The sequence below is a fragment of the Anoplopoma fimbria genome, chromosome 17 (genome assembly GCF_027596085.1).
Source record: "Anoplopoma fimbria isolate UVic2021 breed Golden Eagle Sablefish chromosome 17, Afim_UVic_2022, whole genome shotgun sequence".
NCBI classification, from domain to species: Eukaryota; Metazoa; Chordata; class Actinopteri; order Perciformes; family Anoplopomatidae; genus Anoplopoma; species Anoplopoma fimbria.
Window position 1 is genome coordinate 5,577,263 of NC_072465.1, and position 18,252 is coordinate 5,595,514.

Consider the following 18,252-nt stretch of genomic DNA (forward strand, 5'->3'; position numbering starts at 1 on the left):
CACATGTATAATACGAAATGGATGTACTTTGAGCGTTGCACTCACAGTGTGAAGGCATATTTCCAGCAGTTTCTCCCGTCCTCTCCTCCAGAAACCCCGACTTGACAGCCTTTTGCAGCAGAAGTACCGCACCAGCACTGACATATAGAATTGAATTCAGTCACAATGACAGGGCGTTATTGTGATTGATTTAAAAAAAAAAAAAAAAAAATTGCCCATTCAGCCTTATATTGAGAATTGTAGGGCTATTTTGTGTACTTAAAAAAATATTACAGTGAATGAAAATTAAGCAACTCGAGGTCACCTTCAATAACACAATTTATAGGCTACTTTATTAAAGAACGAATTGCTTTTTATTGGCGAAAAGCACTCCACTTATCGAAAGTGGGTCGATTATATGTGCAATTAATTCCAGCTCAACCATTAACTAAGTGTTGATTCCGCTGGGGATAAAAACCCCCATTTAAACAACGAGTGGACATGTTACTACCCCTCTGTGTCTTTGTGAGAAATAAAGCAACCTGAAATCATTCTGCTTTATTCTGTTCTTTTCTTTTGTGAAGGTTTTCTACATTTAGGTCTTGATTCTGACTGTGTGGTATTTTATTGTGTGTGTGAAGATGGAAGTCAGCGTGATGTAGCCGGGCTCAGAGGCATATAGGCGGCAGAACATGCGCAGTGGCCATTTGTGCCATATTGGAATGAGGTCGTGAACGAGAAGCGCGTCAAGTTAGCGGCCCGCAGCCAGAGCCACACCGGAAGTACCTCGAGTTATCCCTCCACACTAAAAGCACCGGCGTTGCTCCGGTGACGGCGGTGACTTCCGCTCTTGTTACCATTTTATTTTTAAGCGTCCGACCGGGGCTTTCTGTTTTCACTCGCGTTAACTCAACACTGCTGCGAGCGAGCGAGCAGACGGAGAGGAACGGCATCTAAAAAACCGACTTGGAAAAACTACTTAGCGGTAAGGGGCCAATTTTGCGACTCAATATTCACGTACTTTGTGTTGTTAGGGACACGTCCCCCGCGGTGGTTAGTACGGTGGCGGCGCACTCGTCGTTTTTCCCGTCTCTCAAAAAGATGAGTCGGGCTCGGTCGAGTGTAAGCGCCCTTATTGCTCGTCAGCCTGCTCTTATTGCTCAAGCTGTGACGTTCAGTAACTTGACTCGGACACAGGCGATGTTTAACCATGTGTCCAGTGAGTCCCGCACGGCCGTGATGCGTTTACGACCGCGTGTTTATTTATCAGACAGCCATGTAATAAATGCTCTCAATCGGTTTATCATGTTCTCCTCATTGTGAAAGTTAGACCGTCGGCGCTGTAGTCTCTCTCCCCCTCTCTCTCTCTCTCTCGTTGCGTTAGTGGCCCATCAGTGTTACTAAATGCTGCGGCGGTTAGTCTGTAGAAGCTGAGCACTACTGAGCTAGTTTCAGTGAAAGGATTGTGTGGGTATCTCCAGTGATTTGCCCTCGTATCTCAGTTTTTTTATTTATTATGTCGAAGCCTTACATAATGACGGCTGTGTGTCTCTGTGCAGCTCTCACCAAACAGCCAAATAAACTGCTTTGTTTATAAACGCTCATTGCTTTGTCGTGCCTTTTAACAGCTGGGTGGACAGGAGCTCTCTCTGAGGGCTGTGTCGTGTTGTTGTCATATTGCAACGTTGACTTATTGCAACCTTATTCTTTTTTTTTTGTTTTTTTTCCTCCTGGCGCTTAACTTCCCTATTGTGCAACTTGAGTGACCCGCTGGCAGCGCTGCCCCGGTTTTGACGTGCCGCTATGCAATGGGCAACGAGCAACATGATTGCATTTGCAACTGAATGGAAGCCTCTTGTTATGTATGCATGCTGTGTGGAGGAAAGGTGGGTTATTCATTGCAGCGTCCTTTTCTTTTTTTTTTTAATGCAGTTATAGCAGGTCGGCCTGAACTGGAGGTCAGTTTGACAGATATGAACAGGCCAGCTCTTATTGCTTGGTCTTCAGTGCAACCATGACGTTATGAATGATGTTTACGGTATTTTGAAGTTGTACATTTTTTTTATCACTATTATTATTTTCCAGCCTTTTTTTAAAGGGTCATGTCACCTAAATTACAAATAAGCCTCCATATTTTCTCACTTAGTGCTATTGACCCATCATCAGCCAGCTGCTTTTGGTTAATGGTGTCAAGCCATGAGACATCAGTCAAAGAGATTTCTGCTAACACACCGATTTAAAAAAAAAAAAAAAAAAAACTTTTGTTTCTTGGGCTCACAACATTGACTGCTGTTAAAAAAAGAATACACATGCGTCCCTGTAAACGGATTTCATCAGAACTACTTCCTACCAAAAAAATAGTTCCTATGAAAACTTTTTTTTAAACCAGTGTTAAATATTTATAGAGTTTGGTTGACAGAGTCTCTGGAAAGAGATGTTGAATTTAAGCCCTCTGAGGCAAATTTGTAATTTGTGATTCTGGGCTATACAAAATAAACTGAATTGAATTGAATTGTTGCATTTTTTTTTTAATGTAACTTTTAAATGGGATTGAGCACAACAAACTAAATTGGAATCTATTCAGTTTTATAAAGGTGATGGCTGAATACCTGGCACCATAAAACCCAAAATAATGCATGGCTTGATAGTACTACGGGTAAGTGAGAAAACATGTTTTTGTACTTTTAAGCTTTGTATTAAAACCATTTCATAACATACACCATGGTATAAAAACAATGCAGATAATAATTTGAAAAACAAGTAAGTGTTCCTCTGAAAATAGGTTTTGTTAATGTTGGAGGACATACTCATTTTCTGCTACATTACTGCTTATGTTATTCTGGTGATCAGCAGATGCCATTAAATAGTGTTTGGGGGAAACGTTTCAACAGCTTATTTCATTTTATTGAAAGTTGACTTTGATTTTATTTCCTGTAGAAGCCGTACACTGTGTGTGAATGCATATTTTGTCCGGTTGCATTTCCCACCCAGGGACCTCAGACGTTCAGGAAGGCTTGTTTAGCAATGCTCATCCTCATTGCATGCTAAGTGCAGATGAGACTATGATTCAGTGAGTGCTTGTAAAGAGGATGTAGTGTGGATATCAGTTGTCTTTGTGTGTGTGTGTGTGCGCTTGTTTGTACGTGTGTTTGCGTGGGTGTGTGCACATTTGGCCCTTTCTCTTTCAGGTTCAGTCAGTCTCGGGTGGTGCAGAAAGAGTCAGGCAGACTGCTGCTAGCCGTTGTCCACACAGACCACTTGCTGTATATGAAACAGGGGAAGTTGCTTTTCTTCCTGTCTGCCCTTACACGCTGAAGCCTTACTGTTCTGCAGAGTTAAATGCTGCAGAAACCTTCAGCTTGGGCAGAGCAAATACTGAAAGCTTGTCTGCAGAAATTTGAAATGATAGTTCTCGGAAGTGTTTACAGACACCTTTTCATATTATTTTTTTTTTAGAATGACGGGTTCAGTTTCATCTTGTTTGATTTAAAATTAAAAGATTCACATACAAAGAAAAGCCACACAATTGATTGTAGAGGAAAAGAGTTTGTAGGTAGAGCTATCTGAAGCATAAAACAGAATCAGTTTAAAATACTGCCACAATCTCATAACTTATCTAATAGTAAGCGCAGCATCAGATGTTAGAATACTGCTTCTTGACTTTAGGCCTGTATTTCTACTCCACTGCTCTTTTTTTCCACTCTTAAGTCAGGAGTGTGACCCCCGGGGACAATAAGGCCCTCTGGTGTGTGTGTGTGTGTGTGTGTGTGTCAGAGGGAGGAGGGGGAGAAAGACAGAGGGAATCTGGGGCAGGGTCGCGGGTGAAAGGTGGCGCTGATCCCGGTGGAGCACGGGGGTCGCGGTGGCAGTCCGGTCGTCGAGAGGGAGGGGGGTGGTTTCTGATGGCGGCCCTGGTTTTAATAGAGACGTCAGACATGACAAAGACGGGCCTGACAGGCGGGTTGAATGGAGCTGCGGTGACAGAGCAGCTCTCCTCAGCATCCCATACACCGCTCCCTCCACCTTCGTCACCCCCAGCACTCCCTTCTGTCTCATTCATGCCATCTCTCTCGTTGTATTAACTTATTTCATCTGCTTTTCACATTGCCCTCGGTCAATTTGATGTGTCAAAGCTTGATGCGTGTGTCCACATTCATGTCAAGGCACTGTTTGAGGTCTTCACAAGGGGCAGGAAAAGGTTTGCGATTACAGGAAAAGCAAAAGAAAGACGAGCCCAAATGAGTTTCACAAGTGGAGGTGGAGCTGGATGAGATTAGCATAGTTTCAATATATTTCCCAGCGCTCACGTAGCATACCATCTGGTGTGTTGCTTAGGTTGTAGCCTGTGCCATCCTAATGAAAGGCAAATGTACGGCATATAATTTGGGATTTTAATCATCACGACCACTCTCCTGTTTTATATTGGTGAGTCCGGAACCAGATAGAAGCAGTTGGATATTGATCTAGTAACTTAACCACATCTATTTTTAAGGCGTAGGTCTTGATTTTAGAAAGGCTGAAAAAATCGAAAGAAATGCTCAGTCATTTCCTTTTTGCTTTGAAAAACGGTTTTTAAATGAAGGAATTTTGTCTTTCATGACCTTGCGTGTGTCTTCGTTGCTGGTATGTAAGTGTGAATGTTGACTCATAATATTTTTATCATCCATAGCTGTGGGTTGACACATTGCATGCTGATATATGTAATTTGTCTTGTTGTCGTAAATATAGTAGCCAGTTGTAGTTAGTCAATCTCTGTTTCCGGCTCTTTTGTGTAACTTTTTGCTGATACAGTTTGGCTTGTGAACTGCTGGGCGGGCTGTTAAAAGCAAACGATACAACCTGTCTCATTAATCTTATTAAAACCGTGGCGAGTTCACAGAATATTTACTGATGTGGAGTTCTTCGGAATGTGATTTGATCAAGTCACAGCATAGTGTGCTGCAGACGACTACCATGGGTGCAATTTTATGTTTTCTTCTTTAGGTTGCCAGATTTTTGGACCAGTGCTCATTCATTCACTCGCTGGAAAATAATTCTTCTCCTCTGTTCCTCCTCAGAGCTCCTAGTCTCGGCCTTGAGGGGGCACCAGCATGAGTCAGGAGTTGCTGGAGTCTGGTAAGACCTACTCTGTGAACAGCTGCGTGAAATGAGTAAGATAAAATAATGTTGGAAAGCGGGTTGGAAAATGGAAATGTGTTTTGTGTTTTCCAGACAGAGACTCTGCTCAGGATGCGTCTGACTTTAACTGGGATGACTACCTGGAGGAGACTGGAGCCGTGTCCGTGCCCCATCACGCCTTCAAACATGTGGGTGCTGACAGCTTCCACAGCTAACACACAGCGAATGATAAGCCTGTGCCAGTTATTTGTTATCAATTACTAAACATCTGTGTAAAGTTCTGAAGAAATCGCAAGTTAGAAACTATGTATTAAATCTGAAAGTATGACTCAAATTTATGAAATGTGTCAGCTAGTAAAGCCCCTAGAAACGGCTGTAAAAGTAGTTAACAATCAACAGCATGAACACAGAAGTCACTGTGTTATCACCAGTAGTAACTAAGCTTCTATAAATAACGGTTTTCAAACGTGACACTCAGCTGTGTGCTGGCAGGTAGGTTTACTAAAATAATAAAAGCCAATGCCAGCATAACATAAAAGTCGTCCTTTCTCTTCTTATCTGCTCTTTGTCCAGAAAGTTATTTTTGTGTAACCAGCTGCATAATACAAATAAATGTGGTTAACCTGCGAGTGTGCAAATAAAGTAAATGATTCCATGTATCTCTGTTCTTCTGTCCTGGTTCCAGGTGGACCAGGGCCTGCAGACTGGACTGACTCCAGGCATGAAGCTGGAGGTGTGTGTGCGCTCAGAGGCCGACAGTCCTTACTGGGTGGCCAACATCATCACCACATGTGGCCAGCTGCTGCTGCTACGCTACGAGGGATTCCAGGACGACCGGCGTGCCGACTTCTGGTGCGACTTAATGACGGCTGACCTCCACCCACTGGGTTGGAGCCGCCAGCATGGGAAGACAATGAGAGCACCCGAGGGTGAGGCACTGGCAGGTGTTAGTTATGAGAGGTGTGGTGAAAGTAGGGATCCACCTTGACGCACAAAAAGTTGTATGGTGTCTTGTCTTTCCTGTAGAGCAGAGTGATCATGTAAACAATACTGATGAGCAGAGGAATATGAAAAGCCATCAGCCATGAAAAGTGAAATACAATTCTCTCACAGTTATTTTTTATGATAAATTGCAGATGTCAAATATATACATCTCTAGTGTTAGATTTGTTCCCGTCTTTGTTTTTCTGTGAGTGCTTCGGGGACAGATGAGCCGTGGAGAGAGCACATCGTTTTTTGTACTGTGTACACAAAATGCTATTTATTTTAACTAGGAAATATTACTCATTGCATTGCAAGGAGTAATGATTATTTCTGTCTCCCATAAAGTGCTGCCACAATTGTCACCTTCTGATGTTCTAGTTTCATGATAAATAGTTTTCTCTGGGAAATTGACTGAAGGGTCTGAAGCACTCTCACTGTTTTTCTTCTGTTCATTTTTAGTTTATGCCACCTTATTTGCGCTTAACTTGTTATTTTTTGAAGAAATATTATGAAGCAAAACCCCAGCTGATACCAAACTGAAAAGCTTTACCCGTACAGATTGTGATGTCCTATTATATGTAATAATCTATTATTTTTTAATCAATTCCAGTATTTATTCTTATTTTATAGCTGATGCTGTGATTCAGGGTGACTTAGAGAGACCGGGCACAGGAGTGCATGTGTACGTGTGATCCTGATCCCACTGCCCTTTTTGGTTGATAAACTAAACACTGTATGTGTCTGGTCCACCCAGGTGTGCGTGAGAAGCACCAGGACTGGGAGGCTCTGCTGGAAAAGGCACTGGCCGAGGAGGGCAGCGCTCCTGCCAACCTGCTGGCATTGGTAAGGCAGAGGAACACAGCAGCTGTCCTTAGAAACTCCTCACACACCACATGTTAGCTCTCGTATTTCTCTGTCAATGTCAAGAACAATCTCCTTTATAGGTACTGATTTGATTAAACTGACGACTTTAAAAACACATAATTCAGTAAATAAAATTGCTGAGGTTTTCATAATCAATTCAGAATTTCCCCTTTACTGTTCTAAAGACAGTTGTTAATACATCTGACATTAGAAAAACACCAAGTTGACAGTTACTTGTGGTCTTAAAACACACACAACTGTCCAACTGTTATGTTTAGTTCTACTTTTATTTGCCACTTTTATAGTGTAGATTTAAAAATCCAAGAGATCGTCATGTTTGCGCCCATTTTGATATGATAAAAGCACAGGGCAAAAACTTCACATTAAATATGTCCTTTTGAATATAGGTGATCTTGAACTAAATATGATTTTATAGCAATTTTGCATGCTTGCATGCGAACACCGCCTGAAGTCCCAAGGCTGGGAGCTTTTGTTTACAGCCCCAAGGTTGTGCTGAAAGCAGATTTGCAGTAGGAACAGCCTGTGAAATTCTTTAGAGCCATTAGTTGCTTTCAGTGACTGTGCTTCAGTTCTGCCACTTAGTCATGCAGTGCATTATCTCCTAGTGCAAATTCCTCACCTTGCCTCGGCGTGTGTTCATTTGTGTTTGCGTGAGTGTTTGCGCTATCAGCGTCTCATTTACCACCCTTCACTGCCCCCCCCCACACACAGTCCCAGCGTGGTAGAGACCCGGTGGAGCTCCTGTCTGCCGGCTGCTACGTGGAGCTCCAGGACAGCGTTGATCCGGGGCTTGCCTGGGCTGCTGAGGTGGAGGAGAACGTCGGAGGAAGGCTGAAGCTGCGCCTGGTAGGCACAGAGGGCCTACCAGACACGCCCGCAACCCTCTGGCTCTTTTACCTCCACCCATGCCTCCACCCACCAGGCTGGGCCAAAGAGCACGGTTGCACCCTCAGGCCTCCCTCAGGTCAGTGGCACTGACACGGGTCAGATTTTACATTTAGAAACTAAAGGAAGAAAGGAAAAAAATGTCGAATGTCTTTATCTTAAGGTTTAACTGCCAAAGCAAGCATGAGTAATGATGGAAGGACACATGAATGAATCACATGAAAATCACGCACTAGATGCATGTCCAGTTATATTGTGTAATCCTGCGATTACTTATGACACTGTTTCATTTGTATAGAATCACCACATCAGAATGAATGTGTTATTACTACAGATTTTGTGACTTATATCAGCATTTTCCAATACTTTGAACCAATATTAAAAGTGTGATGGTATCAGTAGCACTTGAAATTGATTTTCCATGCAGGATTAAATAGATTATTGTTTTCAGGGCCATGATCTGCTAATGCTCTTCAAGTGAATAAAGTTTGTTAAAATGCAAGATGTGAGAAACTAAGGCTATATCTCTCTCCTGGCACAGCTGAGCTACCTTCTGGTACCACTACAACTAAGCTTTGTTGATATTTAATGCCAGGCTTTTATTATAACTGGATACCTTGCTTTTGCAAAATGAAGTCAATGTAGTGAACAGTAGTGGTGCATTTATCTGATTTGGAAAATTGATAGCATTAGTGTAATTTTAGCCTTTTGTATTACTTGTATTTTACTGCTTCATATGGAGATATAATGTATTTTTTATATGTAATTAAGGGTAACAACAGAAGTTCATCCTTATTTCTTTTGTTCATCATCTTGTTTACAAGGCATCAAACCTCATTCTGGGTAATAAGAAGTAAATGTGTTTTGTGGTTGGAAAACATTTTCGGAGAGACACTATTTTGTTTGCTTGTTTAATTAAATATGGCGACCTAATTTGAGGTCCAGAACAAAGATCAAGCAACACATAAAGGTTCAGTTATTTACATAACAAAAGTGTGCAGTGTAATATTCAATCAGACGCATGTTTTACCATTCTCGTTAAATATCTCTTTGATGATCAAATTATACCATTGTCATCTCTTCAGCAGCTGATTTGTGTGTATTGGTTTGTTTCAGACCTGTTGGCCTTGCGCACTGAGACAGAGTGGGAGGAGGTGAGACAGAGGATCAGTGACCTTCCTCAGGATGAAGCTCTGACTGCAGAGTTCAATAAGGTACTGCCAACCATGCTCTTATTTCCAGTTTATGTTCCTACTGGCCTAAACACATCCCTGCTTATTGCTGGTCCGCTAGTTAAGATTTGATAATTATGCGTTAAGAAAATAGTTGTGACTCTGCGTGTGTGCTTGTTGTTTGTCTCAGGATCAGCCTGCCATCGCTGCTCATTGTTTCAAAGAAGGAATGAAACTGGAGGCTGTTGACCCTGCGGCTCCTATTTCCATCAGGCCTGCCACTGTCACCAAGGTAACAGACTTTCCTATCAAATCTGTCTCTCCTATTCTACAATGTTTATGTCTTGGTAGTTGCTTATTGGCCTTCGTTGTTTACGCTTTCTGGCTTCATTACCACACTGTCTTTACTAGCTAAAATATTGATGATCACCCCAGAGTCTGGAAAGACAACAAACATGACAGCTGTCAAATAAGAGTGTCTGAAAGTTTCCCAAAATGACCTACTCTCCACTTCAGGTGTTCAGTGAGCAGTACTTCCTTGTGAAGATGGACGACCTTTGTGGTATTGAGGAGTCAGAGGGTGCTGGGAGGTCCTTTCTGTGTCACAGAGACAGTCCAGGGATCTTCCCTACTCAGTGGAGCCTCAAAAATGGACTAACTCTCAGCCCTCCACCAGGTCTGCTTTGTCAAATGTTGTCCCTTTTTATAACTACTGACTTTATCAGTTACCGGTGATATCAGAAAGTAAGGAATGGCAGTGATTAGATCCCTCATGCTTTCTTTCCCTCTCTCTCTGTCCATGTCTTTATTTGTTTCCGTTATCTGCTTCTCTTTCTCTGTCCATTCTTTCTTTATTTTATCATGTACAGGATACCAGGGTGCGGACTTTGACTGGGCAGATTACCTGAAACAGTGTGAAGCTGAGGCAGCTCCTCAACATTGCTTCCCAACTGTAAGTCAAGCTCCGTTTAAAGCCTATACACTGTTTACACTGGTCAGGCTTCAGTGTAGAGGGTTATTTAATGTCGGAGACTCGTGTGCAAAACCTCCACCAGATTCAGAACAGACTTTTAACATTTGCTGTTTCGTGAAAGTGTCAATGTGAGTGGAGCTAAAGTCTCCCAGTATACTCCTCTCCATTGGTCATTACCAAAATGAAATTGTAGGTTCTGTTATTATACTGCTGTCGCATGAAGGCTGCATGACATCTGTGCTATGAATTACTAAGATGTTTATCACTGTTAGCAAGCTGTCAGAGCTAAAGCCTCCTTCTTACTACTTGTGTTGTATTGTCCAAGCAGCAACTCAAGCTACTATAGGAAACTACTGTAGTATTTTAATTGAAACTAAATTAAATATTTACTGTATACAACTTGTATGTGGTTCCACTTCTTGTGTGAACTGCTTGTCACATGGGCGGGTTTGGCCCACAAACATCCTGTTGGGGAACAGAGGTTTAACATTGCTCATATCAAAGCTATAATACTCTGAAGTAGACAAGTGAGCATATTGTCATTGTATACTTTGGAGGAAATACATTTTATATTTCGGTATGCCATATCATGCCATGGCACTTGTCAGACCCACTTGTCAGACAGCGTAACAGCTTAGCCTAGCACAACCCTCTCACACACAGTATTTTCCCTCTCTGTTTACCTTCCAGGAGCAGTGTGACCACAGCTTCAAAGAGGCCATGAAACTGGAGGCTATCAACCTGCTGTCCCCTGAAAACATTCACGTGGCAACTGTCACCAGGGTCAAAGGGCAGTACATTTGGCTCAACCTGGAAGGTGAGAAGCGGAACTTAAAGAATGTGTTTATTTTAGTGGGACGTAAGTAGAAAATGAACATGTGTAACTTCTGTGCAGTCCCAAGCACCGGTTAATGCTTTACATGTAATGTATGTGGAAAGGAAATCTGAATTTCCTGGCTCCCTAGTAGAGTAGCTACATTTCTATTTTTCATAGGCTGGAATTTAGGAGACATTGGTTTTATTATTTCACACAAGTTCGTACACAAGATCACTGCTTCTGAAATTATGCATATACTAGTGTTGCACACTTCAGACAACATGAACATTTTCTGCGGTTTCAAGCATCTTAAAGTCTTTACAGATGCAGATGTGCTGATGATTATAAGATAGTCCTGATGGCAGCCCCAGCCATCAGTGCATGAATGGGTGTGAATGGGTGATTGGCATGTTAAAGCTTGTGGTCGAAAGACTACAAAAGCGCTATACAAGTACAAGTCCATCCATTTACCATATTTTCCAACCCCTAAATGTGGACCCATAGGTTTACCCCACATTCATACTTGTGCATGCACCATAGGCGTGCCATTGTATGATGCTATCTGGCCACCTCAAGATAATCTTTTATATCGAAATTCCAGTTGCTCTAGCTGAATTTGGTAATAACGCCAGTGTAAGAATATAGTCTGTTATTTGTTAATGGCTACTCACTGTCAGTGATTGTCTAATAGCTGTGTGTGTATGTTTGTACAGGCCTGAAGCAGCCCATGCCAGAACTGATAGTTCATGTGGACTCCCTCGACATCTTCCCCGTCAGCTGGTGCGAGACAAACGGCTATCCACTCATCTACCCAATTAAACCCTCAGGTATACAACATGAGTCATCATAGTGGACTCTAATGATCTTCACACATCTGCCTTAACGAGACTGTTACTAATTCTTTAACAAACGCAATACAATCAATTTTATTTATCCTGACCTCCAAATTAGTGCCATAATGTAATAGCGTGACCAGGAACAAATTAGTCTGTTCTTGTTTTTCCAGTTGAAAAAGAGAGGAAGATTGCTGTGGTGCAGCCTGAGAAACAGTGAGTATAAGAGGAAGGGTGGGGGTGTTGACTGGTTTAATGGTTTGAATGGTTTGTTTCCTCTGGCCTTTCCACATCTGACTCAATTTTCATCATTTTACAGCCGAATTCCACCGAAGTCATCATCGTCACCTGACAGTATAAAGCAGCAGATGGCCAACCAGTCAGAGACAGGTTAGTGCTATGTACCACATGTCCCATTGAAGGATTCGAAACTGTGATGTGTCCAGTTTACTGACTTTGTGTACAGTCTGTGGTTGTTACAGAGTTTGTATCCAATTATGTGTCCAACCATAGGGCAGGGCAACGGGAAATACTGCTCTCCCAAGATTTACTTCAACCACCGCTGTTTCTCTGGGCCTTACCTTAACAAGGGACGCATTGCAGAACTTCCTCAGCTCATTGGTCCTGGAAACTGTGTCCTCGTGCTCAAAGAGGTGAGAGTCGCTAATCCAGCTGCTTACTGTACAAATAACGCTACGCAAGACGCGTTGAATGGATGTCACAAAGTTTGGTACAGCACTTCATGGTTCCCAGAGGATGCATTGAACAATTCGAAGGATCCTTAACTTTCCATAAAGCATCAGGTCAATTTATAATTTGTCCTGCAAAATGTCCCCAGCTGTTCTTTGTGTTTATGTTAGCATGCTAACACGTTAAACTAAGATAGTGAACATGGTAAAATTACACCTGCTAAACATCAGAATTTTTTGATGGAACTGGTGTGACAAAGTCACAAAGCTCCCAGCATGGCTGTAGTCTTATTATTGTTCAACTAGTTGTGATTCCTTTGTCCATGTGTTTTGAATACTCAAACAAATGAAATTATGTTGGAGACATGTGCCTAAAGTGGAAAAAAAATAAGTGCCAGTACTCCTCTCACATGTTGGCGTGTTTATCGGCCAGTATCAGCCGTCTCTTGCTACTTATTCCTATTGATTTATTGGGTTTTTTAAGCATGTTATACTGTGTCAGTCATAACCAGTTGTGATTGTTTTGTTATATTATTATACATGGGCTATGCATCTTCTATAGAATGCCTATAATACTCCAATAACAATGGCGCACAATGTAATTGCCAGTAAAGACTGCTAATCTACTTGCAATCAACAGTCACATGATGACGATAATGAAAGTCCTGTCTCATAATGAATATGGAAGCTGTTTGATGTTACAATTCTACACATAGTACTGATTAAAGAATAAAAGACATAACCCTGGAACCTGCAGATAACCTGTAAGTGTTTTAATTCTCTACTCTGTTCTATTCCCTGTCTTGTGTCCAGGTTTTGAGTCTGCTGATAAACTCTGCATACAAGCCCAGCCGTGTGCTGAGGGAGCTGCAGCTGGACCAGGAGAGCCGCTGGCAAGGCCATGGAGAAACACTCAAAGCCAAGTGAGTGGAAGCACCATTTAATCTTTAGCTCAAAATGCTATTCTCTGTAGAGAACCTGCAGGAATAGCAATAGTGTTTACAGTTGGCCTTTTTGAGGACATGTGCTGCTGGCTTCAACGAGTACTTGAATGCACAAGTAGAAATAAATATCTGCACACAGAACCCAGCATAAGACACTTCATTAAAGCCAGGATTTAGCCGACGACAGCATCCGCAGTGCTTTTAAGAGAGAAATTGCATGAACATAATTGGAGATTCAGTGACTGACGAGAGACTTCAATAGATTTTTGTTTTTAAAATTATACCTGTCATATTTTTAAGCTAATATTGTGTGGAAATACGAAAGAGTTATCAGAAATAATTTATTGTTCAACCTTGCTTTTTTATGTCAGGTACAAGGGAAAGAGTTACCGGGCCACTGTGGAAATAGTCCGCACTGCAGACCGTGTGGCAGACTTCTGCAGAAAAACTTGCATCAAGCTAGAGTGCTGCCCGAACCTGTTTGGACCTCGCATGGTTCTGGAGCACTGCTCGGAGAACTGCTCTGTCCTCACCAAGACCAAATACAGTAGGTGGTTTACAGAACTAGAGACTGCTGATTGTCCAGACTTCAAATCATTAATTACATGATCTGAGGTGACAGACAATGAACATTACCTATCATTTTCGTGATTGGAAAAGCTTTGAGATCTCTATACTTGCATGTCAGTTGTGACCTTCGTTCAAAATGTTATTCAAACATCTTCAAATTCAACAAAAAGCTCATTTATTTCTCCTCTTTCAGAAACCTTTGATTCTTTTCATTTGTGTAGCTTATGAATAGAAATGATCAATGAGTACACAATTGCACCCTTTATGAAAAAAGAAATTCTGTGAAGCAGAGGGATAGAAATTGTGATTTGCAATAACTTTCCACAGGCAGTGAACGAATGGTTTTCAGAAAATATGTCAGAATTGGCCTCTTTTGCCTACTGCTGAATTATTTTTTTGACGGCACAATGTCACAGATTTGTTGATATTTTTACTCGATGCTGCACTGCGGTGTCAGGGTTAAGAAAGTGATGCAATTCGATAGCAACAGACACTTACTTGTGTTTTCATTTCGCTCCAGACAGCACATATCCTCCACAGACATGCTTTAACATCCTATTTAAAGTCAGTTTGATCGATTTAATATCCATCTATTTAAATGACTAATTAGAATCTTTCAGATATGTGAAAAGCGTCATTTCACAATAAGCCTGTTGTCTTGTCACAAGCATATTACTATGGGAAAAAGAAGAGTAAACGCGTTGGCCGTCCACCCGGGGGCCACTCCAACCTGGAGAGTGGAGTGAAGCGAAGAGGGAGGAGGAGGAAGAGGAGGAAGCAGCTCTTTGTCCACAAGAAGAGACGCTCCTCAGCCTCAGTGGACAACACGCCTGCTGGGTCTCCACAGGTAACACACACTTGCACACTCATTTTTTTCTTTAAACATTAAATTAAAGGAAACATAAGTATTATCCCTTCTAAACCAACATAGTTCATTTTAATTCTTCCTCACAATTAACTCAAATCCGTCCTAATAGACTGTTTGTTGTCCCTGTCTTTGGCTCACAGGGCAGTGGAGAGGAAGAAGATCTGGATGAAGATGACTCCCTGAGTGACTCTGGCTCTGAGCTGCAGGACGATCTCCAGGATGATTCTGAACAATCGTTTGGGAAGTCTCAGCCCACCACGCCGTCCCCCTCCCCACCAGCAACACCCAGGCCCACCCGCCGACGCCGGAAACCTCGCTCACCCTCATTCTCGGATGATGAAAACCGACCTCCTTCACCAAAGGTAACGGAAGTCACCAAGACTTTTGAAATGACTAGGTAACAATAAATATGCAAATATTTTGAAAATGTTCATCTTTTTTTATATCAAAGTTTACTTTCCAGACAATGTGTCTTTAATGAATACTCTAATGTGTACCACTAGGCTTTAAATAAAGATTCCCTCAAGTACGAAATTATATATTGTATGCACAATCCAATCTTTTTGCCCCTCCCATCAAATACAACTGCCTTTCTTCTGCCCAACTAAGCCATTATAAATTTATTTTGAATGATGTTTTCACTCTGACCCAAACTTGCTCTAAACGGCTAATGAGGAAATCAGCAAAACTGAAACAGCCAGTGTTTGTATTACAAAATGTTCAGGTTTGATACCCTTCTCAGCAGCATGAGCCTCTCCACTTCAGCTCAGAGATCTCTCATTGTCTCTGTCTGACTCACCCTGTTTGTGTGTTTACAGACCTCAAAGGTTGAGCCTCCTCAGAAGCTGTGTTTGGACACCAGCCCCCTGGAGTGGAGCGTTACTGATGTGGTTCGCTTCATCAGGACCACTGACTGTGCACCTCTTGCACGGATTTTCTTGGATCAGGTCAGAAATACTCACAGACTTAATGGCCACTCCATTCTACTGCTATAAGGGCATTACACACTTGAATTGTATCAATGGTCACAAATACAAAACATCACTTCACCGGCCAAAACTCATTTAAGAAACTGCATCTGATATGAATTAATGTTTTCATAGGAGATTGACGGACAGGCACTGCTACTGCTGAACCTCCCAACAGTGCAGGAGTGTATGGACCTGAAGCTGGGACCAGCCATCAAGCTGTGCCACCACATTGAGAGGGTCAAGCTGGCTTTTTATCAGCAGTTTGCAACGTAGCTGACGGGGAATGAACATGGACGTGACTACATACAGTTCTGTGTATTAATTCTGTGAAAAACACTGAATTTTCCAATTCTTACTTTTTCAACACTGAACATCCTTCAATTTTCAAAAAGAATCCTGAATATACCACATTTTGTCCTAAAAGCTTGGACATGAGGTAAACGAAGCAACATCTTCTGATCATTGGAAAAAAGAACAAAGAAGAAGAGCTACAAGGGTCCAAAACTCATTAGGAAAGACACAGGGGCGGACTGAAAGACAGAAGAACTGAAGACACTTTGATATCATAAATAAGTATAGAAGCCTTTATTGACATGAGCACGTTTTACAAAAAACAAACACAAGAAAAGCCAGCCACCATCAAGGACTTAGTTCCAAGTTTTTAGCTATGTCCTAATAAAGGCTTCTTAATTTATTGTGTCTTCAGAGTGTCTCGGATTCTCCTCTTTTATTTCCTTTTTATTTATGCGGATGAATGACTACCAGTGCTACAACTCTCTCTGTCCATTCCAGCCTGTCCTTAAATGGAATACCACTGAATCACAGCTTTTACTTGTCATACTAAGGCCTAAAATATTTGCTGTCTGCTAGTTAACACTTGCTAATGTCTGCCGGAGTCAGAAATCAGGTGGTCTTGCCTCATGATCTGGTGATTTCCTACTGAAGTCTGATTTTGTTGAAAAGATGCTCAACATTTTTGATGCGGATGAGGCTGAACGCAGTATATGACAGCCCACTTATGTTGAAGCACTTGAAAACAAACATTGTTTTTTTTACAGAATCCAAGCTGTATCTTGGAGCCTCTGTTTTATGCGTTCTAGTTTTTAAGAGACTTGTTTGTATCCTTATATCTATTCTATGTTTGGACCATTAATTTAGCAATCAAAATAACTGTTTGCACACTGATAAAACTACAAGTTGCAGAGAATACAGTTAGCAAGTTTCTTGAAAGGAGGTCGTATTCTATTAGATCAATTCAAAGTAGTTTGGGAAGAACAGTGTTAGTGTCCTGTTGCAAGGTGAGGAATTTGATTTTAGTGTGAACAGCAGGCATGTATACTGTACTAACATCATTCGCAAATGTTATCGACCTGAATTAAGATACACTCTGGTCAACAACAGATATAAATGGGGCCTTCATCTCAAGAGATCAAATTGCTTTTTTGTTCAAGCTTCTACAGTATGTAAGAGCAGTTTACATTGTAAGGACTCCAATGCAAGCACAAGCAAAACCATGTACTGTATGGTTGTATGCAAATATGAATGCATGTTTGTATATAGTGTATATAGTGAAATATCTTCTAGTGCAACAGGGTGATTAGAAAAAAAATTACATAACTACGGAGCAGTTCACTTTCTGCATAAGCAATGTGTAAATCCCCTAAATATAGGCTACAGTATATTTGCACAGAATACGCCGGAACTTTCTTGTACGGGGTGTATTATTAAAACTAATCCAGCAACAGTTGATTAGAGCTATTTCATTTTTAATAATTACTTTAATGATAAATGGGCAGTTTTAAAGCAAGACGATATTGTCAAACTGCTGCTGTAAATCAGTTTCATCCTCTTTTTACCTGTTCTTGTGGTGTGATTTAATGTAATGTGCTTCATTATTTTGTGAAGAAAAACCTTTGTAGTTTCTTTGTTCACCGACTTGCTTGTGGAGCAGCTTTTTATTCATATTTGAAAATTATAACAGCTATTTAAAAGAGAAGACTGCAATTAAAACTGTGAACAACCAATTGTAGCCGACTCCTGATGTCTTTTTTTGGGGGGCAAAACATTTCTTTGCAGCACATACAGAACATCTAGAATAATAAGATAAGATAAGATAAGATAATCCTTTATTAGTCCCGCAGCAGGGAAATTTGCAGACTTACAACAGCGTAGCGTAAAGTGCACACAAGAGACATAGTAGAAGAAGACAAGCTAAAAATAAAAAATAAAATAAAACAAGTATTATAAATAAGCAATAAAAAAAAAACAGTAGAAAAAACAACAATAACTGAAATATTATATTTACAGACAGAAAAAAACAACAACTTTTTTAACTATTTATTGCACAGTGTAATGTGTAATGTATTGCACAGGTTTTTATTGTCATGTTATTATTGTCATGTGGTCATGTGGTCTGCTGGGAGCAGAGTTGGTTGTGCATACACACTTAATATGCATACACACCCAAATAAAGACAAAATACAGGATTAAAGAACCGTTATGTTACATACAATAATAACAAGTATAAACATATTTTATGAACAAATTCCCTTTTTGGGAAAATG

The 18,252-nt window shown here is 41.1% G+C and overlaps 1 protein-coding gene across 3 annotated transcripts; it reads left to right on the plus strand.

Moving 5' to 3' along the window:
• The first annotated feature begins 887 nt into the window (after positions 1-887).
• sfmbt1 (Scm like with four mbt domains 1) lies at positions 888-17,712 on the plus strand. 3 transcript variants are annotated; one of them, XM_054616733.1, is made up of 22 exons: positions 1,803-1,865; positions 2,564-2,635; positions 5,037-5,094; positions 5,191-5,285; positions 5,783-6,026; positions 6,836-6,924; positions 7,678-7,930; positions 8,968-9,065; positions 9,214-9,315; positions 9,540-9,699; positions 9,893-9,975; positions 10,687-10,813; positions 11,527-11,640; positions 11,820-11,862; positions 11,966-12,036; positions 12,160-12,299; positions 13,149-13,258; positions 13,651-13,826; positions 14,518-14,696; positions 14,858-15,079; positions 15,536-15,664; positions 15,821-17,712. In XM_054616733.1, exons 3-22 carry the CDS (start codon positions 5,070-5,072, stop codon positions 15,959-15,961), a joined length of 2,601 nt encoding a protein of 866 aa, XP_054472708.1. In that variant the 5' UTR covers positions 1,803-1,865; positions 2,564-2,635; positions 5,037-5,069; the 3' UTR covers positions 15,962-17,712. The 3 variants fall into 3 exon arrangements, with proteins under 3 accessions (XP_054472707.1, XP_054472708.1, XP_054472709.1); XM_054616732.1 differs by lacking the exons at positions 1,803-1,865; positions 2,564-2,635 and adding an exon at positions 888-964; XM_054616734.1 differs by lacking the exon at positions 2,564-2,635 and having other exon boundaries at positions 1,822-1,865.
• The last annotated feature ends 540 nt before the right edge of the window (positions 17,713-18,252 follow it).

Excerpts from the sequence above, each read along its gene's own strand:
- sfmbt1 (XM_054616732.1), top strand. The coding sequence starts at position 5,070 with ATGAGTCAGGAGTTGCTGGAGTCTG. Across the intron at positions 9,066-9,213 it reads TGACTGCAGAGTTCAATAAG|GATCAGCCTGCCATCGCTGC; the intron begins GTACTGCCAACC and ends TGTTTGTCTCAG. Across the intron at positions 15,665-15,820 it reads CACGGATTTTCTTGGATCAG|GAGATTGACGGACAGGCACT; the intron begins GTCAGAAATACT and ends ATGTTTTCATAG.